Consider the following 27816-nt stretch of genomic DNA (forward strand, 5'->3'; position numbering starts at 1 on the left):
TTTCGCCGTTTGTTTTTTCGTTCTCCGGTTCTTTAACCCGCTTCTGCTCAAACATGGACTCGGAGACAGACGGAGGACAACAACAACAACAACAACAACAACAACAACAACAACACGGAGACAGTTTGTTTCTCGAACACGTTTTGGAGAAACTGTACGACTTCGGTGAGTAGCTGTTAGCTTCGCTGTTAGCTTCGCTTTTCTAGCAGCTGACCGTTCCCTTCCTTATATATATATATATTAACAATAGATTTATATATTAACATTATATATATAATGTTAATTAATATATAATGTTAATCTACACTAGCAGTGTAAAGTTTGGACACACCTTCTCATTTAATGGTTTTTCTTTATTGACTTTGTGGATTCTCACTCTACAAACTATGAATGAACACATGTGGAATTATATAGTAAACAAAAAAAGTGTGAAATAACTCTAAATGTGTGTTTTATATTTTAGTTTCCCTTTGCTTTCATTACTGCTCTGCAAACTCTGGATGAGCTTCCTGAGGTTGTCACCTGAGCTGGTTTTGTCTTGAAGGAGTTCCCAGAGATGTTCCCACTTGTTGGTCCTTTTGCCTTCACTCTGCGGGCCATCTCCTCCCAAACCATCTCTCTCCTTCTTGGTCCAATAGCCCTTTCCACAGCCTGGAGGTGTGTTTGGGGTCGTCGTCCTGTGGAAAAATAAACGATGGTCCAACTAAACGTAAACCGGATGGGATGGCATGATGCTGCAGGATGCTGTGGGAACCGTGCTGGTTCAGTGTGCCTTCAATTCTGAATAAATCCCCAACAGTGTCACCAGCAAAGACCCATCACACCTCCTCCTCCATGCTTCACGGTGGGAACCATACATGTAGAGACCATCCGTTCACCTTTTCTGCGTCGCACAAAGACACGGCGGGTGGAACCAAAGATCTCAGATTAGGACTCATCAGACCAAAGCACAGATTTCCACTGGTCTAAAGTCCAATCCTTGTGTTTCTTGGCTCAAACAAATCTCTTCTGCTTGTTGCTTTTCCTTTAGTAGTGGTTTTTTTAGCAGCTATTTGACCATAAAGGCCTGATTCGTCTCCTCTGAACAGTTGATGTAGAGATGGCCTTCATCTGGGCTCTAATCTGAGGTTCTGTTAACTTGTGATTTCTGAGGCTGGTGACTCGGATGAACTTCTCCTCAGCAGCAGAGGTGACTCTTGGTCTTCCTCTCCTGGGGCGGTCCTCATGTGAGCCAGTTTCGTCGTAGCGCTTGATGGTTTTTGCGACTGCACTTGGGGACACATTCAAAGTTTTTGCAATTTTCCGGACTGACTGACCTTCAGTTCTTAAAGTAATGATGGACTGTCGTTTCTCTTTACTTCGCTGATTGGTTCTTGCCATAATATGAATTCTAACAGTTGTCTAATAGGGCTGTCAGCTGTGTACCAACCTGACTTCTGCACAACTGATAGTCCCAACTCCATTAAGAAGGCAAGAAATTCCACAAATGAACCCTGACAAGGCACAGCTGTGAAGTGAAAACCATTTCAGGTGACTACATCATGAAGCTCATTGAGAGAAGGCCAAGGGTTTGCAGCGCTGTCAACAAAGCAAAGGGTGGCTACTTTGAGGAATCTAAAATATAAAACATATTTAGAGTTATTTCACACTTTTTTGTTTACTATATAATTCCATATGTGTTCATTCATAGTTTTGAGAATCGTCATGAAAATAAAGAAAAAACATTAAATGAGAAGGTGTGTCCAAACTTTTGACTGGTAGTGTAGATATACACTGTTAATTGTTTTTGTCACTTTGAGTCTTAAAGGCGATCTATAGTTATTATTAGTGACTCCTTGTTACAGTTCACAGTTCATAAAGTTACATTAGTCCCTTTAAAGTCTTTCAGGAACAGCTGGGAATGAGTCTGTAGGATTCCTGCAGGATAAAGAGTGATAGATAATAAAGTACACATGAAATAAAATATTAGATATAATAGAAATTAGAAAATGAGAGTTACACACACTATAACACCTTTTTATAGGTTGTTGTTGCACAGTTTAAATAAATATAACTGCACAACATAAGTATAATCTAAATTATTTTATATATGAATAATATTAACTGTATTTGTTTTTATTGGTACAGTACAAAAATAGGTAGTATACACATAAAAACATAAACTTCTGCTACACTATACAATATATAGCATATACTATATATAATAGTAAAAACATACTTATGTAAGTAATACACTGTTTTTAATATGAGGTACACCTGCACATAGAAAAACCCATCTGTAACACCTTCTCTAACTACAACCTCAATAATAAACATATAATTAAATTAACAACTAGAAGAGGTAGAAGTTGTTTTATTGCTTCGTGTAGATTGTAAATTAACTTCAGAGATAAACGCTGACTCCACATTATCTCCTCGTTCAGAGCAGTTAATCAGACATTTAACGCTCCTGTTGCTTCAGGTAACGGACCGGCATCCAAAAAGAAGCTCAAGTCTCAAACGAAGAAAAAAAGGAGAAGAGAGGAAGAAGAGGAGGATGAAGAGTTCCCCACAGGCGATGCCATCTACGGTGACACTGAAGACGACAGAGCCGATCACGTTGAACTCGAGCAGACTGAACACACAGGTAGACTCGTTCTCTTTCCGGGACTCGAGGCAGGAAACTTTTCTACTGATGTTTAGAAATTTGACACTCAAACTAATCAATAATTAATTGATTATCTTTGTACAGCAGCCTCCGTACACACCGCCTGTATATCTGTCATTAAAGTGTGTCCTTTAACCTCCAGTCTTCCTCCTTTTCGCTCTTAATGTCTCACGTCTTGCTCAGGTCCAACCGTCCAGCAGGTGAGCCACGTGGAGGTCGTGACCTTTCAGGACCCCAGAAAGAAACTGAAAACCAAGCAGCAGACGCCTGCGCCCGACAGAACGCCTGTAAGTCTACATAAAGTAAGATACTGTAAGACTCCTCTGTGTACTTAGACGACGATATGAAGGCCAGTTAATGTCTCTGCTGCATTCACTGTTAGTGGTAAAACTCTGAGTGGGCACATTACAGATCGTTATATTCTGCTTCAGTGTGCACGATCGAGGCCGAGTTGATCTGAGTCAGTCTGGGTACGTTATATGGTCTCCTCATAAATAGGGTTTAAAGTGTTATTTTCATTATTAATTCATTTCCCAGTTATTTTGTCAATGAATCAAATAATTGTTTGGTCAATAAAAGTCTAGAAAATAGTAAAAAAATGTTATAATTTCTGAGAGGATGTATTCAACATATATGTTGTTTTTTTGACCAAATGTCCAAAACCCGAAGATATTCAGTTTATATGTAACAAAAAAAATTAAATCCTTACATTTAAGAATCTGGAACCACTCAAAAAATGACTAAAACTGTTAATAAATCGTCAAAATAGCTTCTGATTCCTTTTCTGTCGATGGTTTCATCAATTATCTACCAATCGTTACAGCTCATAAACTATATATAAATATAAATAAATATAAAAAATGAATGATGATTTGTTCCACACAGGGTCAGAAAGAATAATCCAGAATATAAATGTAAATTAGATTTAAATGATCTGGACCCTTCATTATCCATCTGCACTGAGAAAATCATCTGCTGTTTGCAGGAATATATAACAGAAAATATTCCTTTACAGGATAAAACTGTGGCACATTTTACAACCAGTGATCTATTTGACCTTTTTGACCTCCTCCAATGTGACCTCTAGTTAACCTTCCTCTGTTTCTGTTCTTCCTGTCACCATCCATCCACTTCACTCTCCCCTCTCCTCGTCTCTGTGTTGCCTCTGGCTCTGTGCCGTCTTCACTTCCAGGCCCCTCAGACAACGGAGGAGAAACAAAGCGAGCAGCCAGAAGTGCTCAGTTTGGAAAAGGTGACGGTTTTATCACAGTTTATCTTTATATATATATATATATTAATATGTTTGCAGCATTTACATTCATGATGCACAATTTTAATTTCAGGTTTCAGTCTAGCAATGTGTGAATTCATTTCATTTTCAGGATGTTTGCAGACCTACATTTTCTTTTAACAGCATGGACATAAAATAAGTCTTAAATTTCATTCATAATGGTCATAAAAAGTCTTTAAAACGTCTTTAATGAACCGTGAAACCGCAGAAACCGATTTTGTTGCTGCCAACCGAATTAAAATAAAGATCTATTATCTGGGTGTGTTTAAGTTCCTCACACTGTATTTGTGTACGTCCATCAGGCTCGTCTGGAGGTCCATCGCTTTGGAATCACCGGCTATAAAAAGGAGCAGCAGCGCGTCTTTGAGCAGGACAGAGCGGTCATGCTGGGAGCCAGAGTAAGAATGCTGCACATATTTAATTCTCCTCATCACGGCCTTTTTAACAGGCGAGTGACCATTTCAACTTAATTATTGTCTCTCAGCCTCCTAAGAAGGATTATGTCAACTACAAGATGCTGCAGCAGCAGATCAAAGAGAAGAAGCAGAAGGCGAAGGAGGAGGTTCAGCCGGTAAGACCTAACGCCCTCAGCTGTAGTCCTGTTCCAGCTTTACTTGCATTAGAAAAAAAGATGTATTTTGGTAGTTTTCAGGGTAATTTTTAATCTGCCTGTTCTTCTTTGTTGTCCGCTGCGTCACTGCTCTGTAGGACCTGAAGAAAAAGAAGAAGCAGAGTAATCAGAGGTGTGTGAGACGTTTCTGAATATATCTGCAAACATTTAGTATTGAAACTAACATCATCAAACGTTTTCTCTTTATAAGTGTTGTTGAATCTGTATATTATCAGAAGTAGTTCCTAAGATGCATAACACATCCTTCATTAACAGTAAGTCACAATATGTGGAAAGATGTGAACAGTGTTTAGCATTAAAAACGAACAGATGTGCGTATACAGTCTGTCTTGTTGCGTCTCTGTGGCTGAAACCTCTCTGTCGTCTCCACCAGGGACAAGAAGAAGAAGAAGGAGTCCTCTGGTTCTGGTACGGCCCCCTCGGGACAGGTGGGCCGCTTCAAGAACGGGATGCTGATCCTCAGCTCCAAGGAGATCCAGAAAATCAAAGGCAACAAGCGCCGCAAATAGGTGAGTGTGTGAGTGTGTTCTTGTACTTGTAGAGAGGAATTCAAAGTCAGGACAGCTGCTGTTCTTCACCTGGGAACATTTTCAGGTTTGTTTTAGAACCGCGTTAATCGTAAGTTAAAGGGACAGTTCACCCCAAAAAAAGTGTATAAAGTAAAGTGTGTAGTGAGTTGCTGAGTTTTGGAGATATCTGCCTTCTCTCCGATATAATGGAACCAGATGAACGTTTGTGGTTCTCAAAGCACCAAAAAATACTTTTAAAAAACTAAACAGCAACGTCTCTCTCCAAAAATCACAGATCTTACTGTGAGCAGTTTAACATAGGAACTATTTTCTGTCTACGTATCACCGCGTAGAAAGAAGCGTGCATCTCCTCATGGATGAGAAGCTCGTGACAGTGCAGGATGTAAACATTAATGACGTCCTCCTGAGCTGAGCTGTAACGTTAACAGGCTCACCTATCACCACGGAGACGGCTAACGTTCAGCTACGGTTGGCGGATGTTAAATAGTTCCTACATAAAACTGCTCACACAACAAGGTCGGGGGAGTAACCGGGTCGTGATTTCTGGGAAGAGACATTGTTATTTAAAGTTCTGAACACCACAAGCTGACCAGAAAGCCAACATCTCCAAAACGTTAAACAGCACTACAGGTGAGAGGAGGAATATGTATTTCTGATTGTGGTTAAACATTTGGTGATAAGAATAAAGAGGACTGAATGTGTGTGTGTGTGTGTGTGTGTGTGTTTGCAGGTGAGCGATTCAACCCTCCAGGATGGGAACAGATAAGCCGACCAAGAGGAAGAACTGCTTTCCATCAGTGACTCAGCTCACTGCAGGACGAGAGCAGGACGTGAGCTGACTTCCAGAGTCGCCGCTCCGCCGTAAAATATGAGACATTTACTGCTGACAGACCTGCTGAGTCAAGAATCCACTTCATCGATCTCCAGAACGGACCCCGAATACTCGATGTGGAGCGTGTAATGCAGGAAACCGGAGACTTTAGTCAAATCATATTCCATCACAATTAATTTATTTTGTTTTTATAAATGACCAAAAAAAAAGAAGACGACATTGGCATTTTTTTCTCTCGTGTTTTACACTGTAAAGGTTTTCAAAGTATGCAGTTACAATTCATTTTTCATATACAAACCATGTAGTCGTACAAAACATTTACATTTACATTGGCTGGAAGGGAGGGGGTCATAACAGGACAGATGGGGGGGGTAATTATTAAAAAAACCAACAATGTACACACAAGTAAAGTCCTGGCAGACGTTTTCATGAAGAAACACGCGTACAAACACTCAGACTGGACCGTGAGAAAGCAGTTTTTCTCCCTTGTAAACCCTTAATGTACACGACCTCCTGACCTCCTGAGGAAGCGGCGCTCTAAGTGTAAACATTACAGATCACTACAGAAACCAGTTCGTCTCATTTCTGTTAAAGGGGGGGACGTAAAAGCTGATGGATTCTGAGCGACGACGATGAAACGAGAGGCGTGATCTGGCAGTGTGCGTCTGGGTGAGGTCACAAATTCTCACACCGATTTCTTGAAGCAGCTTTTGAGTTGTTTTTTTTTTTATATATATTTAAAAAAAAGAAAAGAGTGTGAGGAAATATGGTCGGTGTACTTTGCAGCCAACAGATTCCTGTTTTTAAAAATAAAAAACAAAAGAGAATTTAAAAATGACCTGTTTTGTTCCACATATTTATAAATGGTAGTCGGGGAACAGTTTGTTTTCGGATTTTCTGATTTCAAAATAAAACTCTGTTGGCCACAAAGTCCGCTGACTAAATATGAAGCTTGTCTGCAGCACATCACGTGTTTCAAGCTGTAAGCGAATCTGTTGTCTGTTGTCTTTTTTAACCTGCAGCTGTTGGCAATCAACCAGAGACAGTTCATATATATTTATATATATATAATCAGCCATTTAACTCTTATACTGAACACATTGAAGAGGGCGATATACAAAAAGAAAATAAATATGTAATTAAATATATTTACATACTTTATAGAGTAAATAAATCTGCCATTTGTTTAAATAGCGAACAGCAGTGACATGCTTTCTTCCCCCCAGCACCATCCTGAAGTAAAATATCTCACATTCATGGGTGGGTAAGTGCTGGGGTGAAGGGACACGAGCACTCTTACAATACCATATCTAGACAGTGTGACTCGTTCATATATGAGATTTATGTCTGCATCTGTCACATATTGATATTAATTTGATATAAAAACAGTGTATTCGGAAAGGAAAAGGCGTAACCTCATTTTAGCTGATACACTGTGTGACTTCCTGAACCTGTTTTTCCCTCCAGTCATCATTTGTTGCCATTTTAACATCAACACAGCCCGCAGACACGTAACCCCAAATCCTCCAGACTGTCTGCAGGAAGAGTTCCCCTCTGGTTCTATGACAGACGCCTCACTCTGCTCCTGGGCCTACAATCTATTCCCGGTTACAGCGGGAGTCGACCTCAGGGCAGCTTGACTTTGCACCTCTCCTCTGGTGTGGGAGGGCGGGAAGCAGCCAGAAAGACACACGTGATGCTAACGTAGCCCTTAGGAGGTGGCTGGCAGTCTGGGGAACTGAGCTGTTGCTTTCTGGGTCGGGAGAAACTGGTTCAGATCCTGACTTTTACACTAACGCTGCATTTAAGTCATATGGGAAAGGTAGTAAATGACAGTTTCAGTTAGAGCTGCACGATTACGGAGCAGTAGGAGATGTTCACCAGCTGGGTGCTAACTGTGGCTGCTTTTCAGTGCTGAATACATAGGTGGGGTCGTGGTGCCTTGCTGCTGTAAGCAGCTGCTTGCTAGAGCCGAAAACAGCGCTGAGAGAGTAAAAAAAGTAAAGTTAAAGGCCTGAAAACCAAAAGAAATGAGGTGAAAGACACTAAAACGCTCCGTAGAGCTGAGGGAACTGCAGAGGTTGGTGATAATTCTCTGCAGGTTCATCACTACGAGCAATTCCTTTCACACATACTATTGTTATTATAAAAATATAGCTTCAATAATCTTTCCCACACATTTTGAATGCAGCATCAAGTGCAAAAGGTCAGCTAAGCTAGTTGGGTTTTTGCAGACTGAATGGGAGCTTAACATACTTCCTGCTTGTTCCTAAATAAATAATCCCTGTATCCCAAAAAGGCTCAATCATAATTAAGTAAAATGTAAAGATATTAGCTTATTATACCACTCTACAATTAAATAAACTCTGTATAACACTGTATAATGTTTGTGCTGTTGAAAAGGAAAAAAAAAGGAATAATAAATACTTTAATTCATGTGTATTTCTGTCCAGTCAAGGTCAAGTGCTGCCTGATATCATAATTAAAATCATAGAAGCTTGTCAATGACTGCTGTTTGATGTCCCTGATTGAATGCTTGAATATAATGAGATAGCTGATGATAGAAAGAGGACGTCAGCGGTTAAAGGTATGAAACCAACAGGGTTGAGCTGAGAGATGCATTACTCCTGTTGTCGCCCCCGTCCACCAGCAGGGGGCGCGCTGTGGTAGCGGTTGGCTTTAACATCACTCACTGCAAAGACAGTTTAATACAGTACACTATTTACAATACAGCTTCAGATATTTTGTAAACTTGTCCGATGCTTAATCCATGCTTAATATCACGCGTCACAGTATTTACAGTTCACACAGAAAACCCCCGATCTCTGTATGGCAGGTCTGTCTCTACCTTTAAATAACTCTCTCTCTCTCTCTCTCTCTCTCTCTCTCTCTCTCTCTCACACACTCACTCATTATAGGGAGGAGAAATATTCCAGATATTGTGAGATTAAATAAGATTAAATGATCTTTAAAACGCCTCCGTTCTCTGCTGCATTAAGATAAGTGATGGAACATACATTGGTCTTCTATCTGTAGTCACAGTGGTTTGGTTGAATGTTGAAGCTACTGTCCCCTACAGGCTGCCGTATCCAATCCCAGATGAGAAACGTAGCTTTACCTGATGTGACTTTGAGATCATTTTCAGTTTGACAGATTAAAGGTGCCCCCCCCCCCCAAAAAAAAGCCTCTGACTGAGAGACGAGCGCAGAATGAAATTACCCATCAGACATTTTTTCTACTTCTATTGGTCTTAAAACAGAAACAAAAAAAAGTTAAATTTCATTTCAGCATTGTCTGACGCTGATCCCTCAAGGTCTTCTTGAGACGGGGGGTGGGGGGGGGCACGGAGCCCGGGAGAGGCTGCAGGATAGAAACATCAAGGCGGGAAACGTTCCTTCAGGCGGTTTATCGACCTCATTCACTCGCTTTGATTAATTCAACAGGACGAGGTACAAAATAGTTTGCACACATTTCTGTAGTTTTGGCAACCAAATTAACACGAGCGTCCCCCCCCTCATGCTGCAAGCATATTTTAACCTCTAACCTCACTGACACGCCGGCGGTTTAGTCATTACAAATTAATGCCGTGCTGCCAAATATTATGCAAACACACATAACTGGATTTTAAATTCCAGTGGAGATCCAGAAGTTTATAAAAATGCCAGATAGGTCGGGATGAATATTCGGTGCAGCCATTAAAAGTCTGCAATGTGGACCTTGAAGCTACTTCAGGGGGAATTTAAAGGGGAAAACTGGCCAGCTGCTAACTGTATATTTAATGGACGGACCTAAGAGATGTTTTGATTTTCTCTCCTGCCAAGAAACTATTCCTTTAACCGCTTCAGATGGCAGAATAAAACTCTCTCTCTCTCTCTTTTATTCGACCACTTGAGGCAGACAAGACATGCGCGGTGCAAATAAACTGTGACTGGTGAACCACAGTCTATCAGAAACTCAAGTGCAACTAAACTCCTCCCTTCTTCCCCGATGAGAACTTCCGAATTACTCAACCGATCCTAATCGAGACACCGCTGGCTGCTAAAAGACGCAGCAAAATGAATTCACCTCTTAGGATTTAAAAATAAAGCCTTTCCCCTGCAGGGTGGCCTCTCCCGGCGCTGCAGATGTGTCACTTTACTGAGAAATGAAATGTAATTAAGCCAATGTTTCCCGGCTCGACCTCAGTGTGTAAACCTCTTTGACGAGAGCACCAAACGATCTTTATGAACGAGACGGAAAAGAACAAAGGAGGCAGTGCTGTCGGAGCCACCACTGTTATAAAAAGTTTAGCTTTTTAAATATTTCACGAGTGAAACATCCCGCGGTGCCACTACAGCTGCTGTAAACAACTCTCTTCGTCTGGTTTTACCTTGAAAGCTGTGAACACACCTGAGAGAGGAGCAACAGGAAGCTGCTGTTTTCTGATGGTACAGCTTAAATTAAATCCCTAAAAAGCTCAAGACCTTTTATTTTCTAGCACAGTGTGGGAATCTTCACCTTTGATTCTGCAGAGAGGGTCGATTAGTTTAGTCTCAGGCCTCGAGGAGAAATTTCAGGCTCTATTTTCCTTTAAATGAACTGGGAGCTGAATAATTACATCAGTGTTGTTGGTGTCCTGGAGTTCACAGGGCAACAAAAAAAGGGGTATGAAAAAAGTATGGCAATCCACAGTAACTCCAGTCCTCTCTGTAGTGATGTCCACAAGCTCCATCAATTTATTTACAGCCAATAATAACTCAGATTTATTCCTTTGTCCCGAATAATGGAGCAGGGTTTCACATTGGATCCACCGCAGAGGGCACCTTGAGCGGGACGGTGAGCCGGGTTAATGCCGTCTGACGTGACTGGAAAAGGTCTGTGTGCGAGCGAACCGAGGCTGACATCGTTGGTTGGTTGGTTGGTATCCAGGGCACGCTCGGAGGGGAGGAGGGATGTCCTACTGCTTGGTATTCTTTGGCACCTGCAGGCCCGTCAGTAAGGTCACCTGAAAGGGACAAACAGAGCAAACGCTCAGCGAGATCGTCCCTGAGGGAGAGCGAGGGCACGCTGGGAGGAGATCAGACAGGGGTTTAAACATTTTTTGAAACACAAGTGAAATAAAAATGAGATCAGAAGGGTTGACTCCATCGTTAGTCGATGTGAAGAATCTTAGTCAACGCAGTTTTTATTAGTCGGACAGTCGCAGAAAAACAACGTTAAAATCACCGGGACAAAAGTATCCGAGGATTGTTGCAACACGGACCTTTTCTCTTGTAACACAGGGAGTCAGGTACAGGTGCACTGCTGCCATTTAATGCTTTTAATTGAAGTTTTGCATATAACCAAGAGAGCAGGATAAAATCAATTAGTAGTAAACTAATAAAACAACCGTTAAAAAAACACTATAAAAGGTCAAATAGTAGAAAATTTTCATTCACTTTTTTTAACAACTTATTGATGAATCAGTTCTTCCACTGCCAAGACCGACAGTTTAAAAAGATACAAGACAATTCAACGCTGCACTTTTTACATCAGTTGCTCTGAAGCGTCGGCGCTCTTTGACACTTCCTGTCTCGGCTTGGCAGCTCTGACATCGACAAAGAGTTCAACCCTCCCTGTTCCAATCTCTGTCTGCTCATTCATGCAATCACTGTCTCATACAGGACATACATACACTGAAGATTACATCATAGCTACCACCCCAACACACACACACACACACACACACACACACACACTGACCTGTACGTTTCTGTTGAGGCTGACAGCAGGAACAAAGACCCCGTCCAGGCTCTCGAAGGCAGTCGGTCCGTGCTGCTCCTTGTTGATGTAGAAAGTCAGTGTGTGGTTGGTCAGATCCAGCAGGACCCCCACAGTCGAGCCCTTAGTGATGCCTCCCTCTGCCCTGCACGCGCACACACACACACACACACACACACACACACACAACAAATACATTAAATAGGTTCATTTGTGGTATATATGAAGGCCTAACTGGCAAAGTGGACCAAACTCCACTCGAGAAGTTTAAAATATTTCTGTTTTATTCTACAAATGAGCTCTGAAGACGAAGTAAAGCATTAAAAATCCCACATTCAATAATTTAATCATTTCTGTTCATAAAGTTTTGAGCTCTGTTTGTTTTTTACAAAGTCGTCAAAACTCTAGCTCACAGCAGTCTATGTGGTAGGGTCCTGGTTCCCAAACTGGGGGTCAGGACCCCCACTAGGTGTCGCCCAAGCTTTGCAGGGGGGTCGCAAGGCCTTCTTGATTTTAAGAGGTTAAAGACTACTTTACAAAATATATATACAGTAGGCCTAAATCTCAGTATTTCATTAATTTCTGTGAACAAAGTTAAATGAAATTGTTTCATTTAAAGTTTAGATTATTATTTAAGATTATTATTATTATTAAGGAACTTTTGATATATCCACAGAGGCTTAATTTTGTGTGTCAGAGAGAAGAAAAACACTGAATTTGTCAAAAAAAGAAGCCTATTAAGTATTTATGATTGTTAAAAATTAAAAATATCAGGAAAACTCTGTCTACAGGAAATAAACTGCTCTAAATTCATCAAAGCCGATATGTCACTCAGTTCGCTCAGTGATAGAATGGATCATTTAAGGACAAAGGTTGGAAACCACTGTGGTTGGGCGATACAAACGGACACAGAATGGTGTGAAACCAACTCTCTTTGTCTACGTGCACATGCTGCCTGCTCGGACCGAGCACAGTGAGTAATGAAGCAATCAATATGTGGTAAATAACACAGACGTGACATGATTAACGGCATGAAAGCGAATGGCACAGTGAATAAATCTGCAGTCTGGACGGACCGTGGAGGAGAAATAAAGTCACATTTCAGAGAGTCGACTTCTTTTTTCGTGTGAAATAAATTTTCTTTTAAATAAATGTTTAATGAGGGTTTGATAGCTTCATTGTGACAGAGATGGTTTGATGTCTCCTGTAGTCTTCTTCTACTGCTCCCTGGTGTGTTTGTTAGTTGGTATTGTACGAGCCCCCGGGGGTCCCCTGTCATCCTGTGTGTGTGTGTGTGTATCCGTGTGTGTGTGTGTGTGTGTGTGTGTGTGTGTGTGTGTTTGACTGGAAGAACAGAGTCTCAGTCTCCTGCTGTTCTTATTCACATAAAAGTTCTGTTTAAAATATAAGAACCACTTTATAACAAGTTTGAACTAACTGATTTATTTATTAATGTTTAAATCGTCAGTATGTGACTGCAGAAATACTTTAACTCTTACTAACATTAATAACTGCAGATCGTATTGCTGTATTGATAAAGGTGTATTCTACATTATATTATATATAAGTAATAAGAATTTGTACAACCTGGCAGTTCAAACGTTGTTCTTACAAATGATTTATCAAATGATGGATTCATTATTGAAGCCACCAGTGTACAGACCACTGACAGTATGGTTCACTGAGGATCTAGAATATTTAATAAGTTAGAAGGATTTTAATGTGGAAGTTTTCAGACTCACATTGTTCTACCAAGCAGACTATTTGGTGGAACAGCCTTCTGCCTTTTATTAAACGTTGCCCTCTACTAGACGTACTGTACATGTTTTCTTTGTCTTTCGATTGTTCCTAGTGGGTTTTAGTTGTTTTTTATCTTTTATTTCATATTGTTTAACAAGTCTGTCTCTGTTTTTAAATTTGTGCACATATTAGCTATTGCCTTATATTTTTTTTGTCTTTTATTGGCCTTTATGTGCCTTTTTTTTTTACAGATGTGCCGTCCACTTTAATTTGTTCAGCACTTTGGTCAACTTAAATGACAAACTCAACGTGCATTAAATCTCAATCTCTTCACTTAATGAATCAGTCTCCATCTACAGCTGGAAGGGTGTCATTGAGAGTAGTGCCTGGAGTACATTAATACATTATAGTCAGTGTAATGTCCTGTTTTTGTGTTATTAGGAGGTTATTAGGGGTCTAGGATGTGGGATTGGGGGGGATTGGGGGTACAAACTGCTAAAGTTATTGAACACTGACAGTCTACCGACCTGTTGGTGTGGGAGTTGTTGTGCATGAACCAGGAGCGGTTGTTGTCCACGTACATGGCCCACGCCTTGTCGTCTTTCCCCAGCATCATGTCCTTCATGGTGTTGATCCTCGCCACGCCGAACGCGGGGTCCGGGTGGTTGTCATAGCGATCGATTCTCACCTCCCAGTAGTGGGTGCCCTGAGATTCAAGTGGAAGTAGAATACATCTTAAAAATCTGGGTGTGGAAAGTGATTTGGCCGATCACTACGACAGTGACTGCAGGAATCAATAACAACAGATAAATGTGAAATCAGTTCCAGAGTGTGTTCACCTTGGAGAAAGCGGCGGTTCCCAGAACCACGCGGTCGTCGTAGCTGTTGCAGCTGACAGTCTGGTTCTCGTTGGACAGAACGATGTCGCGATGAGCCGTGGTGGGGTCAAAGGTGAACCAAGCCACTGTGGGAAGGAACCAACAACATGATTACTACATCCGCCTGCTCATCTTCAAGACTCAAGATGTTTTTATCAGTGTCATGTGTGTGGTTCTCATTAACTGATTTTACAGACACGTTTTGCTGCCACAGTTAGAATAACAACAAGAATAACATCCTGTTGTAAATATATATTTTATAATATTACTTATGTTGCTATAATAATAGAAAAGAAGAAGCTTAACATGTTTAAATGATTGAAATTATAAATTAAAATCAGCCAAAGCCTCAAAAAACAGAGCAGAGTTATATTAATCAAATATTTTAGACCAATTATGACGAAGAAATCTAAAAATAAACAGCAAATACAAACTTTATCAACAGCTTAAATGATTCGTTTTGATCAATAAGACAGACACATTTTGCTTCCACAGTAAGAGACAAAACTCATTAATTATGTCACAATAAAAGCTCTAACAACTTATTTTCCTCTAACAGAGAAAAGAAGGAACTTTCATATGTTTAAATGATTTAAAAATGTCATGATGTAACTTCCAACAACTGCAGGAACTGCCTCCACTTTGATGCTGCTATATGCTGCTATATTAGATTAATAATATAAAAATAGAATATGAACTGACACGAAGTGATAGTAAAGAATCATTTTTAAATGAATTGATTTATTTGATTAATTTAATTTTGTTTCTAAAACGAGCTCACTAAGAAATTCACGTTTCATTATTTATGTCACAATAAAAGCTCCATAGTAAACTTATTTTTGAATAATAATAATAAGATTAACTTTATTAATCCTCAAAGGGGAAATTATTTTTTCACTCATTTTTCACACAGTCCCAAAATACAATCTTACACACACGCACACACGCACACATACGCACACACACATGCACACACACACACACACACACACACACACACACACACAGGGCTTATAGACTTAGTAAAGGTGGTAGGGTAATGTACTGCCACATAGCAACACCAAAGCAGCAGTTAGGGGTTTGTTGCCTTGCTCAAGGGCACCTCTGCAGTGCCCAGGAGGTGGAACAGGCACCTCTCCAGTCCACACTCCATACTGTGGTCTGTGCTCGCCCCCAAAGAGTGAACTACTAACACTTATATTATGCACTTTGAATATTACACACTGGATAATAAGTGTAGTAACAGCTGGTTCCCTCCAGACAGACTTACATATGTAAATCCATGTCTGACAATTTTATATAACATTATGGCTGGTGAGCGTGTGTGTGTGTGTGTGTGTGTGTGTGTGTGTGTGTGTGTGTGTGTGTGTGTGTGTGTGTGTGTGTTTGTGAGTGAGTTCAGCTTCAGGGTAAAAGCACACACACACACACACACACACGGCACACACACACACACACAAAATCAAACATTATACAACAAAATGTAATTGTTTTTGTGCATCAATATCAGTGTGTGTTTTGCAGCCAGAGCCTTTTGTCGCCTGCTCTTTTACTCCTCCGTGTCGCTGTAAGGAGCTCCAGTCCTCGAGAAAGGAGGAGGAGGAGATGAAGGGTGAGAGGAAGAAAAAGAGGTCGGAAGAAATAAAGACGACTGAGGAAAAAAAGAATAAAGGAAGGCGGGAGGGATGAGCGGTTATCAGTCAGAAAACAGACTAATGCCCATTGTTACTGCGGTGTGTGTGCGTGTCCCACTGCGGTTATGGAAGGTTTTGTCATTGTCCCCTTTTTCCCTTCTTTTCTTCCCATTTCCCATCTTTCTCTTCCATTCTCCTCTGCTGTCTCCTCAGTGTCCTGTAGTATAAAGCGCTTCCTTTTTATTCTACCTTAAAAAACCTCCAGACTCACCAGAAGCTAATCCGTTTACCATGGTCTGAGTGAGTGTAAGTCATCACACACATAATACCAAGAAAATCAAAGGACATTATTCTAAATCAGACATATGTTGTCCTTTTCTCTTCCAAATCATATTACATGACAAAATGTATATGGTTTTAAAGCATTACTTAAGAGGAAACTTAATTAATTAGTACTCTAATAATATAATAATGATGTTTATCTGCTGTATGCTTGTCTTTAAATTGTGTCAGTTGTTATTGTTTTGTTTACAGTAGACCTACTTTACAATGTGTAAATGTCAGTATGTATATTTGTATTGTGACCATGTAAAGTGTGGCTCCCAGGAAGAATAATGGTGTTCTTAATAAACAAACAAACAAACAAACAGACTCAGTACCAACTGGAAAAAAGCTAGAACACACAAACAAACGTATACAACGCACCATCAGAGGTCTTCAGCACCACGGTCTTGCTGTACGGCCCCACGCCGATGGCATTGTAGGCTTTCACCCTGGCGTTGTAGGAGCTGTTGAAATGGAGGCCGTCCACCGTACACACTGTCTCCTTCCCCACATACACCTCCTGCTTACACACACACACACACACACACACACACACACACACACACATTTTAGTTTAATTATTGTGTGTAGATCAAATGCATACCTGTTTATTTTTGCTGCTGCATGGACTAGCAGAGAAGAAAAAGTATGCACACACGTTTACTGATGGCACATATTTAACTACACACACACACACACACACACACACACACACACACACACACACACACACACACACACACACACACACACTCCACCATCTGCTTTAGTCAGACTTGAGCAGCATATGGATTATTAATAATAAAATAAAAAAGCAACAGAAGAGACATCATTTATTGCATTTCAGATTAGAGTATGTTCTCTGACTGTGTGTGTTTTTTTGAGACACCGACCCTGTACTGCCCTCCGTTGCCGTCGTCCAGCTCCAGGATGTACCCCTCGATGGGGCTGCCAGGGGGCGCAATGACCCTCCAGGCCAGAGTTGCACTGTTGTTCCTGGTGCAGCACTTCTCCAGCTGCAGGAGGGGAGCCACCGGCACCGAGGGTCCAGACTCCACTGCAGGGAGAATATGAAACGAATGAGACATAAAGATTGTAATTGGGGGATGGGGGATGAGAGGAGGGAGAGATGAAAGGGTGGACGGATGAGGAGAAAAGGGAAGACAAACAGGGAGATGCCATCAGCTGGCTGGTTGCCTTTAAACAAACTGAAGGGAGAGAAAGAGGAGCTTTAATGTGAATCTAGTGGGAGATAACGTAAAGCCTTAAAGGTGAAAGAGCTAAAGGTTCATTTACAGGGCAACAGCTGGGAATCAGTGGAAGCTTTAAATAGGCCATGTGAGGACATTATATTGAGGTAGCAGTGGTACATAGGGTTAGACCGATATAAGCTTTGAAGATATAAGCTTTGGCTTATTTCTTGCCAAAAAGTCCCTCCTAATTAGTATTTAATGTAAGTCACGTTCTTGGAAAACCTATCCAATGATCTGTCTTGAGCTACAAAGTCCCAATTGAAAGACAGTCTGATGAAATGGTTTTAAATGAGTTAAGTCAGAGCAGGAATCTCAGCTGGTTAAGAAATTCAACAAGGGGGCAACCAGCATCATATCAAAGGATTTTCCTATAAATAAAAAGACATATCTGTCTAACCCTCATGGTGGTAAAACTAGTGTAAACAAACAAACGGGATAAAACTGCATTCCAAAAGGAGCTGAAACAAACACACAAACGACCGAAAAAAGGGTAAAAATAACCACTGAACACACAAGTGGAGATCTCAGGGTGATGAAGTCTGTTTCATATCATTTCTTTATTTGTTTTCTGATCTTTCTGCACCAAAATTAGAGTGGTGAAGACACAGAGGAAAGGCGGCAGTCATGACAGAGGGAACAACAAATTCCATATTTTTCACAGCATTTGTAGCCAAAGTAGTTCTTTGATTCATGAACAACCACAAGATTATAAAGATTATTATTTATGTTTTCATAAAGTATATCTAATAATTTAAATTCATCTTCATACATTTTTATGTATATATTCAAGGAATATTTTCTGTTTATAAGTTGTAATAATTCTCCCTGCAGCAGCTTGTTTTCCTTCCATAAAAACAGAATTTAAAAAAAAGTTCAGTCAAATAATGGTAAAATTATTATTTATGTAAAAAAGTTAAAGAACTGGTAACCAAACCATAGCATGGGAAACAGAGAAGTACTTCAGGCTACAAATTTCTGTAACTGGAAACTTTGTGCTCCAGTGAAGGCAGCACTATTCTGCAGCCGTGCCATTCATTGGAGAGGAGCTGGAAAACAATAACCATGCAGAGGAGAGAGACCAGAAAGACGCTGTGGGACAAAAAGATCAGTGCGTTTCCAACCAGAATGGCCGTGAGGACTATCAGGGCTGAGGGACGAGGAAGGAGAGACAAAACAGAGGTTTTTTTTACAGTGAAAAGTCTCTGAAATACCTCCTGGGCTCTCTGTCTCCATCTCAGCCTCACCACTGTCTGCTGCCTGCATTTGTTTCAATAACGGATTCTCCTGCACATCTGGAAATATGACGTTGGTTTGGAAGTCTTAATACGAAGGACACATGGACAGAAGATGGCGTATAAAGCAGTGAGACCAGTGGAGAAATGTAAACCGATTGCATTAGAAACATATTTACTGAAGCAGTGAAGAACGTGAGCTGCTGTATCACCAAAATGATCAGAAAGTCACGAAAGGAAGTCTCCCTAATGGAAGTCAAAAGATATTGTCCTTCATATGCAAATCTCTACAATATTGACTTATAGGTCAGACTATTACTATAATTCATTAACATTTCATATCAGAAAATCTGCTTATCTACTCTAAGTTATTTTAGAGAGATTATGTAAACACTGTAGAAAGTTTCATCAATATAAAATGAGGTATCATCTGCATATTAGAACATGACAGAGATTTTCACCAAAATATCTGATTTTAGATCAGAAAAAACTATATAGAGACTTTAAAGTACAAACATGAAAGTTTGATCACAAGTATTACTATTTGTGTGCTTAGTGCTCTTTTCAACAATGTGATGGTATTTCAACTTGATTTGCATATATGTTTTAGTCACTTTAACTCAACTAACAGTTATAACAAAAATGTAACAATTACTTTTGTGACCTTTCTTACAGTATTTATTTACAAGTTGATTCTTTATTAAATAGTTTTGGCCATGATTCCACTTCAAGATTTAACTTTACTACAAACTTAAGCTGCTGATATACAAGAGAATTTACCTTAAATCTGAACCTCAAATACAGAGTTAGGAGGTTTAAATTACAAATTATCTTTACCTTAAGTTTTACCATTTCACACTGGAGCATACAATGTTACATAACCATATAAGATAACCTTAACTAGATCAAATCATTATAAGTTAGGACACTGAAGTCATGTCCTAACTTATAATGATGGAGAATAATTTCAGGCTTCTTGTGAATCCTAACACCTCCGACACTTCTGTTGCTGCTCAGGATGTCAAAGACTAAAAATCAAAGACATAAAATCAAATGGTCTATCGTTTAACTCTATCGCTTTGTTCCAGATGATCACTTGGATGTGAAGGTGAGCAAACGTACAGATGTGTTTCATGTCATCGGCCTTGAAGAACAAAGGAGGGACGACCAAAGCTTCTCTACTTCTTATATGCTTATTCGGATTCACTTTACGGGAGCTCAAATTAGAGAAAAGTCTCCTTCAAATACAGCTCAACCTGGGCCATGACCTGCAGATCTGGGTCACAATCTTTATTAACAGGCTTAAACTTATCTCACTTTTGAAGAATGTTTTTTAGAGATAAAAAAAGGTACCATAAGGCATTATAAGCATATTACAAACCCATTATTAGCACATAATCAGTATAATCCCACCATGATATAATAAATATTAACTACACCGCATTAAATTGAATGTCATTCTTATTATATGATGATAATATTGCACATGCTGTTAATGGATTTATAATGGATCACAGTGCATTTTAAATGTATGCCGCATTACAACTCATGAAGCAAACAAAAGCCTTAATGATTGATTGCAAAGAATAACGTATTGTTTGGTATTTTAGCAAGGTTGAATCCACATCTGCAAAGGAAGACACCTGATCTTTACTTGCCTCAGTGGCGCAGTATCAAAATAAAATATGCATAGTGCTGATTACATATTTAATGTACATTAACAATACATCTGGGTAATCTGCAGCGGTATGAATGTGAACGATGCTGTGTTTACTCATGCACGCCAACTGGTAGCTGGGTAGCAACAGCCAATGAATAGCTAATCAGTTGTGCACATTGTTGTACATCTTGAAGAAGCCTCATAAGTAAATGTTGTTTATGGGTTATCCAATATATCATCAAGGGGCATTTTCAAGCATGTTTGTGTTTGTTATTTCATGTCAAGTTGATTTATTTAAAGGGGTGCTCCACTGATTTTACATAAGTTAAGTTTACCCGCCAGCCTCTGTACACGGCTTTATAAAGTCTTCTGTGGCTCAGCAGGAAGCATTTAATACTAAGATATAAACCCTAATTGAACCTCTTGTTATTCTGACTTGGGAGTGTTCAAGCATTATTCCGTTATTGGTTACCCCTCTCTGCTAGCCTTGTAATTATAAAATGTAAATAGCCAAAATGAGCAATTTTTGTGTTATGTATTCAAATCGGTTAAGTAGCTGGTCAAAACAGATACAAACAAACTGTATCTCCTTTAAAATTAACTGAATAAATTGTGTTCATTTTTTGATTTTTATTTTAATGAAACTGCGAGTGATGCAGCAAGTGTTTGTTGACACCTACATGTACAGTATGTAGTTCTTTTAACCAAATTTTTCCACTTTGGTTGCACATAATTAAAGTCTAAATAATATTATGTTAACACGCCATAATGACATAACTGAGTACCATTATGGGAAAGGTAGGATGGAGTGTTTTTGGAGTTTGGCCCACCCAATATACTTTAAGTCAGGAAATCAACTACACTGATTTTGAGGTTCTTTTTCTAGCGGTATCCTGTAGGACACCCATGTTTATGAGTGCAGTACCCAAATGATGCAGTACTTTGAAAACAGCAAGTGTTAATGAATACAGCGAAGTTAATACAATTAAAGAATGAAAGGCCAATAAAAAGGCATATTGCAGAGAAACACATACAATAATATAGAGTCTAAGCAATCCTGTAGCCATTCCTCTAATGCAGTTTTAAGATGGGTGTTAAAACAAGGATATAAACCTGCAAACTGAAGGGGAAGTGTGTGCGTTTGTGTGGTTACCTTTGCCCTGGCAGAAGTCCAGCATCAGGATGGTCTGGAGCAGCGAGTCGGTGTTGAGGGTGAGGTCATACTCAGGGCCTACTTTTGGCTCCAGGGCACCTTTCACCCACTGGTCCTGAGACGATGTCACCCGCTTGATGAGAGCGTCTGAGATCTACACACACACACACACACACACACACACACACACACAGACAAGATTAAAACACACATGTATACAGCGAAGGAAGATGAGCATAGGAAAAGACACGTACAGTCAAAGACTGAGAGCATCTACATTTGAATATGCTTGCTAGGCTGCGATACCCTCCTTTTCATAACAGCCTCTCTGTTCTGGGATCTGTCCCATTAGCCTGGCATCATTACATTGTGTCTGACAAGTGAAATGAGGCACGCATTAGTGCAGTTCAAATATTTAAGGCTAAGAATTAGACCCCCCGCCTGCTCGTAAGAGCTTCACTGCCTCAGGAAAAATAAGTAAAGTGAATACATTAAGTTAAACTCAACTGTGATTGCAATCTTCACTAAAAGAAAAACATGAGCCGAGGATTTTGGAAAATTCATCCTCAAGCTATAAACACACTTCATTTGGCTTCATTTCTACATTTTAGTTTAGGAGCACTGTAACGTTTGTGAACTTACATTTAGCACTAATATCCACCTTGGACTCCTTAAAAAGCCTCTAGTTAGGATCTAGGCATTGGCAACCATAAAGAAACCACATAATCAATACATTATAAAATATTCAGATGAAATGGAAGAAAGGGTGTGTGTGTGTGTGTGTGTGTGTGTGTGTGTGTGTGTTAGTGTGTGTGTGTCCCTCAGGAGTGTCTTTGATCTCTATTTCATCTCTGCCTTTCACCTTACTCCATTACTACCTCTCTACAGGAAGAGAAATGATTCATAATCAGGAGCAGAGACGAGAATTTCATCTCATATAATTCGATAGAAATCCAGAGAGCCATAAATGCAGTTATAGAGCTCGGAGAAGTTTAAAAGATTGTGTGTTCTCTAAGGTTTTGTTTTCTGTAGGAAATATTTCTACATCGAACAGACAGTCTTACCAGAGATATTATATGAAAGGTTATTCTCTCAGTTTGCTCACAACAATTATAAAACATGATAAGAGAATAGAAAGAAGGTTAATATAACTGAAACTACAGTCAGAAAACAGTCAGAAAACAGAGCCATGGGCTGGTGGAATTCATTGCCAACGCATTTTGCAAACAAAATGGATGATTTAAGAAGGTTATTCAGACAATGATTCAGCATTTATTGATTTAGTACCATTTATTTGTATTATATCATGTATATTATGATCATATATCATGGTATGTATAGAGTATACAGTATAGAGTATTGGGATATGATATGTTGGTCACACTGCACAGCCCTATGTGAAGTACTGACCTGATTAAGCAATGTTAAGTGTGTTTCCTGAGCTGTTAAAGAGGAACATTAGGGTTGCACTTCCTTCTACTTTCTCCACCTCTCACATTTGACCTTTCTCAGTTTGACCTAACATGCACGGATCAATAACTATCGATCAGCTATCGAGCATCTGAGCCTGCTAATAACCAAACACCTCGGGTCGATTAAAAATAGATCATCTGCAGTATTAGTGAAGCAAACCAGATGCATCCTGCCGGTGTGTGTTTGTGTGTGGACGCAGTATGTTGTTGTTGTTGTTGTTGACTCTGCAGTGTTTCTAGCTGCTGGTTTCAGAAACATCAGAGGCTCCCTGCGAAGCTGATTTCTCCTCTTTAGTTCAAAGGAACTAAGTTGTCACGCTTCCTCCTCCTTTTTAAACTTCAACAGATTTACATTTTTGGTTGCAAATACAGAAAAAGTTGATTTATTTTAAGTGTACAGTGAGACTCCACCCCCTACTGTGTTTGCCTTGTGTATAATCTCTGCAATTTAAGGCTTAACTTAAGTAGTTTTAGAAGAGAAGGATGGTGTTTGTTTATGTTTTTCATGCTCATCAGTTTCGCCCTGAAGAGACTAAAATCAAGAATAAATGAATTTTGCAACAGCCTGACGTTATTTTATACCATTTTATATTTGATAATAAGTGCAACAGCACAGAGACTGCAGCTCCATGACTCTACTTGTTAGTAGGGTACATATACACAGTAGTTTCGTATTCATTATTATTATATTTAAGTACATTTTGTGTATTATTATTACTATTAATTGCTGGTTTTAGTATCTTCATGAACAAATCTCCAACCTTATTCTTTAATATACGTTCATTTGAGTTTCTCATATAATCTGAAGTATTACATGTTTCCTTTTAAGTTTTACACACACGCACGCACACACACACACACACACACACACACACACACACACACACACACACACACACACAGTGGTTCAGGTACCTGGAGGAATCCACTGGGATCGTTCTCTTTGAGGACTTCCAGGCAGAACTCCATCATGCCGGTGGTCTGACGGAGCTTCATGGTGCAGTGGGTCATCTGGTCACGCACCACCTGACAAAGAGAAATGAGATGTTACAAGTTACGGCACAGAGCAGAGATTCTGTAATGTTTTCAATGCTTTTAAAACTCAAAAAGATCAGATGATGAACCTAAAGGTCCAGTGTGTAACATTTAGGAGGATCTAGAAATGGGATATAATATTCACAGGTATGTTTCCATTAGTGTATAATGACCTGAATATAGGAGTCCTTATGTTTTGTTACCTTAAAATGAGCCTTTGCACTCCAAAACCCGACCACGACATGTGCCAGTAGTATTTTAAATTAAGTCTAATAAAAACATTTTTCACACAGCTTGTCATCTAAATCCATCTGAATCCAAATAGAAAATGTTCTGTAGTGTCTTTGACAACACTCACAGGCTTTAAAAAGATTAAATTAAAGTTTATAACATCATCTCTTCCACGTGCTGGGGCTTGGTTATCAGCAGGATTCATACCGTCTGCCTCATTTGCCGCCTGCACTCTATTTAAAAAGGAATTTCCCCATTTCCCTGTGTACAAAACAGAGCAACAAATGGAGCCAACAAAAATGAGTAATATGTCCAAAGGGGCAAAAGCTACAGAGCTCAGTGTCCAGAGGGCAGGCAGAGGTCAAAAACTGAATGCAATGAAACACACTAATGCTATATGGCTGTGAGTGCGGTGGTGTATAGTACGCTGTATATTAGCACACAATGCAGGAAAGTCATGAATGCTAATGTGCTAACATGTGACAAATCCAGACATTTAACAGCTTTAAAAACTTGGACTGCATCACTTTTGGATTGCTCTTCCTTCAGGCAGCGTGTGGTTATATGTGGACTATAATGAGGGGGACGGGGAGCAGGTGTGCAGATGGGCGTGGATCATCTGGCGGGAGCAACATGTGAGTTAGTGGCTGGCAGGCAAAACAGGCGGGAAAAAGAGTGCAAAGGTATAACACAACTATGGTTGCCACCTTCAATGTGGAGAAATAAAGTGACACAATGTCAGCGGTTCCCAAACACTTCATTTCTTGCATTCTGGTGAATTTCTATGCACCAATTTGTGTCCCCTGCTGAACGCTGCATCCACCACGGGCAACAGAACATCGTATTTAATACTCAACGCTATGTCTCATCAATTATTAAACCTTAATCCTTTAATATTCCTGGCCCACTATCACCAGTAATAACCCTGCGTCATGTGACGTAATGGAAGGAGAAGGAAGGAAGATGGAGGTGAGGTGAGGTGAGGTCAGTATTTTACACAAACACATTATCAGCCTTAACCAGACAAATGTGACTCTCTAGCTCTTTGGATGTTTCTCTCTCTGTCTCTCTCTCACACACACACACACACACACACACACACACACACACACACACACATCTGCTGGCTGAAGTCCGAGCCGGAGGGAAATGCGATTTGGACGGGTGTCACAACCAGCCGTTTGAAGCTAATTGAAAGCCAGTGAACTGTCACGAGCCTTTTGTTTCCATTCATAATACCTGCACCACATTTCAACTGATCAGAGATTTCTTTAACAGAGACGTGTATTTAATATGTACTGTACATATATTTATACGTACGTTATAAATAACATAACATTTTCAAAGGTAAAGCAGGAGATTGGACAGAAAACGTCCTGTGATGTTGGTGAATCGATGATAATTAATTACACAGTTAACCAACGGACGCCTAAATGATTTGGCGAGTTAATGAGACAGAGTCGTGGAAATTAGTCCCGTCGTTTATTTGGCGGTTAATGAGATCACAGTTAATTATTCACCTGTCAGCGGCTGAATAAACTGAAATATGAAGAGCGTGAAGAGTCGACTGAAAGAGGATCAGAACCATTTGCAGTCCGAGAGGAAGGTGTGTGTGTGTGTGTGTGTGTGTGTGTGTGTGTGTGACGGGGTCAGAGGTCATCACCTAATATGAAGAGGTAAACAGCAGAAGTACCAGATGAAAATACAAATATACACTTGATTTAAAAAAATATTTTTATCTCACATTTTCATATTTTTATATTATTTATTATTATTTTATTGTGTCAGTATTTTCGTAAACCGATAAAATTACCGATAATTTCACATTTTCGTATCTTAAAAATAAATTTAGTTGAGCATAGTTTTACACATTTGGTGGACAGGTTGAGATGTAGTGCGTCCCTACTTACAATGAACCAAAGGTTTCAATCAGAATTATATTACCCGTAATTATTATATAAATATTTCTATATTTGGTTGTGTTTATATAAAAAAAAGTCTTTTGTTTGTTGAAGGGTTTCGGATTTGCGAAGGAATCAAAGGTCAACAAAAGGTCATCATGCTGCAGCTGGAAAAACACACAAACAGTGAAATTATTTACCGAGCGGAAATTAGCTCTTCAGTTCAGGTCGGCGTACCTCCGCTCTTATCTCCAGTGTAAACAACATCAAGTACGAAAGCACGAAGCCCGAGCACATCTCAGATTTATTTCAATTTCTTTCAGACTCCTGGGACGTACTTCAGCTCGCTCCCCACGCGCTCCGGCAGCTCTGGTTGAAGGGCTTTTTCCAATATGTTCCACAGGCATATGAAGTGAATTCGAGGGTGTGAATATTGAAACATGTTAATGCCCAGATTGGAGATAAGCAGGCACACATGACTCACATCCTCCACATCACAGTCTGAGCCACATTTCAGTTCAGGTTAGAGAAATATTTAGATATTTAATGCAATGTTGCTTTAAAACTTCTGCTTAAATGTTCACTTTATGTGCCAGCTGTGTGTAAGTGAAGTGTTAACTCTGTTTAAAGACACTAATCAGCAGCAGAAAACTGACAGTTCGGATCTAAAAGAACAACAATATGGGATCGGATGAACACTAATCTCATTCATAGAGAGACTCAGACACACACTCATCCGTAAGGGTTGGAGAGAAGTGAATATTAATCCATCAGCTGCTGGATTATGACCACAGTGTGTCTGCGTGAACGTGGCTGTATGTGTGAAAAGTGGGACATTTTTAACTGGTCTTTCCTTCGTCTGTGGGCTGTTTGAGGGTTAAGACTGTAATAATTGGAGTTACTGTTTCTGCCAATCGTCTAAGGCAGTAGTTCACAAGCTTTTTCCTTTAGGGAGCCCCTTTCTATCATTGAGTATACTGATGACCTCTGACTGTCTTTAATGGATATTTCATATTATATTCAATGTATAACAATAACAGTAGAGAGCAGTTGATGAACTGTACAATGAACCCAAACAGGGACCACAATAACTGCAGGAAAAGAGCGATTTGATTGAATTTTGAGCAGAATATTGATCAGAGATGACACTCCCTGATCTGTTAATACAAATCTGTGTCCGTATTATTTGTTTCTTAAGTTTCAAATCACAGAGTGAAGTCTCTGTGAATAATAATAATAAGCTTGTGTTGAGATCTACAAAGTTTAGATATTAAATAACAATCTTACAGCGCTTTGAGTGGTCCAAAGACTATAAAGGTGCAATCTAAGTACAGTCCATTTAACATTTAGAAAAACCTAATTTTTATCTATTGAAATGTTTCCAGTTTAAGATAAAATAAGATATTTAAGATTGACTGACAACCCAGGAACATACACCAGACAAATACAGCGAGTATTTCCAGCTGTTCTTTGAAAGAGAAAACCAAAATATGTTGCTTTTAACGGATTAAACTGGCTGCGGTGAATTCTATAAACATCTGCCTTTCTTGGTGTAGACACAGTCTTTAGATTTATTTTTTGATTTTGTGTCTGGCTTCAGCTGTACCTACAAAAACCGATTAAAAGGGTTGTA

General features: G+C 39.7%; 2 protein-coding genes across 5 annotated transcripts in view; one reads left to right on the forward strand and one right to left on the reverse strand.

Annotated features, from left to right (window-relative positions):
- The first annotated feature begins 17 nt into the window (after nucleotides 1–17).
- On the forward strand, nucleotides 18–8439 carry cunh1orf131 (chromosome unknown C1orf131 homolog). Of its 2 annotated transcripts, none has more exons than XM_051409788.1 (9): nucleotides 18–165; nucleotides 2462–2626; nucleotides 2831–2949; nucleotides 3840–3899; nucleotides 4241–4336; nucleotides 4423–4509; nucleotides 4647–4681; nucleotides 4943–5078; nucleotides 5830–8439. In XM_051409788.1, the coding sequence occupies exons 1-8, from the start codon at nucleotides 54–56 to the stop codon at nucleotides 5076–5078; spliced, it is 810 nt and encodes a 269-aa protein (XP_051265748.1). In that variant the 5' UTR covers nucleotides 18–53; the 3' UTR covers nucleotides 5830–8439. The 2 variants fall into 2 exon arrangements, with proteins under 2 accessions (XP_051265748.1, XP_051265747.1); XM_051409787.1 differs by having other exon boundaries at nucleotides 2831–2934.
- Nucleotides 8440–10680: 2241 nt separating this feature from the next.
- Nucleotides 10681–27816, reverse strand: part of LOC127368681 (E3 ubiquitin-protein ligase TRIM9) — a 46513-nt gene continuing 29377 nt past the window's right edge. Inside the window, exons 4-12 of one of the 3 annotated variants that reach the window (XM_051409761.1) lie at nucleotides 23932–24042; nucleotides 21545–21698; nucleotides 18711–18791; nucleotides 17140–17303; nucleotides 16628–16766; nucleotides 14250–14374; nucleotides 13938–14116; nucleotides 11653–11815; nucleotides 10681–10915 (exon numbers count right to left, since the gene is read on the reverse strand). In XM_051409761.1, the coding sequence (XP_051265721.1) occupies nucleotides 10868–10915; nucleotides 11653–11815; nucleotides 13938–14116; nucleotides 14250–14374; nucleotides 16628–16766; nucleotides 17140–17303; nucleotides 18711–18791; nucleotides 21545–21698; nucleotides 23932–24042 (1164 nt within the window). In that variant the 3' untranslated portion in view covers nucleotides 10681–10867. Of the gene's footprint in view, nucleotides 10916–11652; nucleotides 11816–13937; nucleotides 14117–14249; nucleotides 14375–16627; nucleotides 16767–17139; nucleotides 17304–18710; nucleotides 18819–21544; nucleotides 21699–23931; nucleotides 24043–27816 lie in introns of all 3 variants that reach the window. The other 2 variants (XM_051409760.1, XM_051409762.1) reach the window with 2 other exon arrangements.

The sequence above is a fragment of the Dicentrarchus labrax genome, unplaced genomic scaffold, assembly GCF_905237075.1.
Source record: "Dicentrarchus labrax unplaced genomic scaffold, dlabrax2021, whole genome shotgun sequence".
Lineage (NCBI taxonomy): Eukaryota > Metazoa > Chordata > Actinopteri > Moronidae > Dicentrarchus > Dicentrarchus labrax.

Excerpts from the sequence above, each read along its gene's own strand:
- cunh1orf131 (XM_051409788.1), top strand. The coding sequence starts at position 54 with ATGGACTCGGAGACAGACGGAGGACAACAACAACAACAACAACAACAA. Across the intron at positions 2,627-2,830 it reads CGAGCAGACTGAACACACAG|GTCCAACCGTCCAGCAGGTG; the intron begins GTAGACTCGTTC and ends CGTCTTGCTCAG. Across the intron at positions 4,337-4,422 it reads CGGTCATGCTGGGAGCCAGA|CCTCCTAAGAAGGATTATGT; the intron begins GTAAGAATGCTG and ends ATTGTCTCTCAG.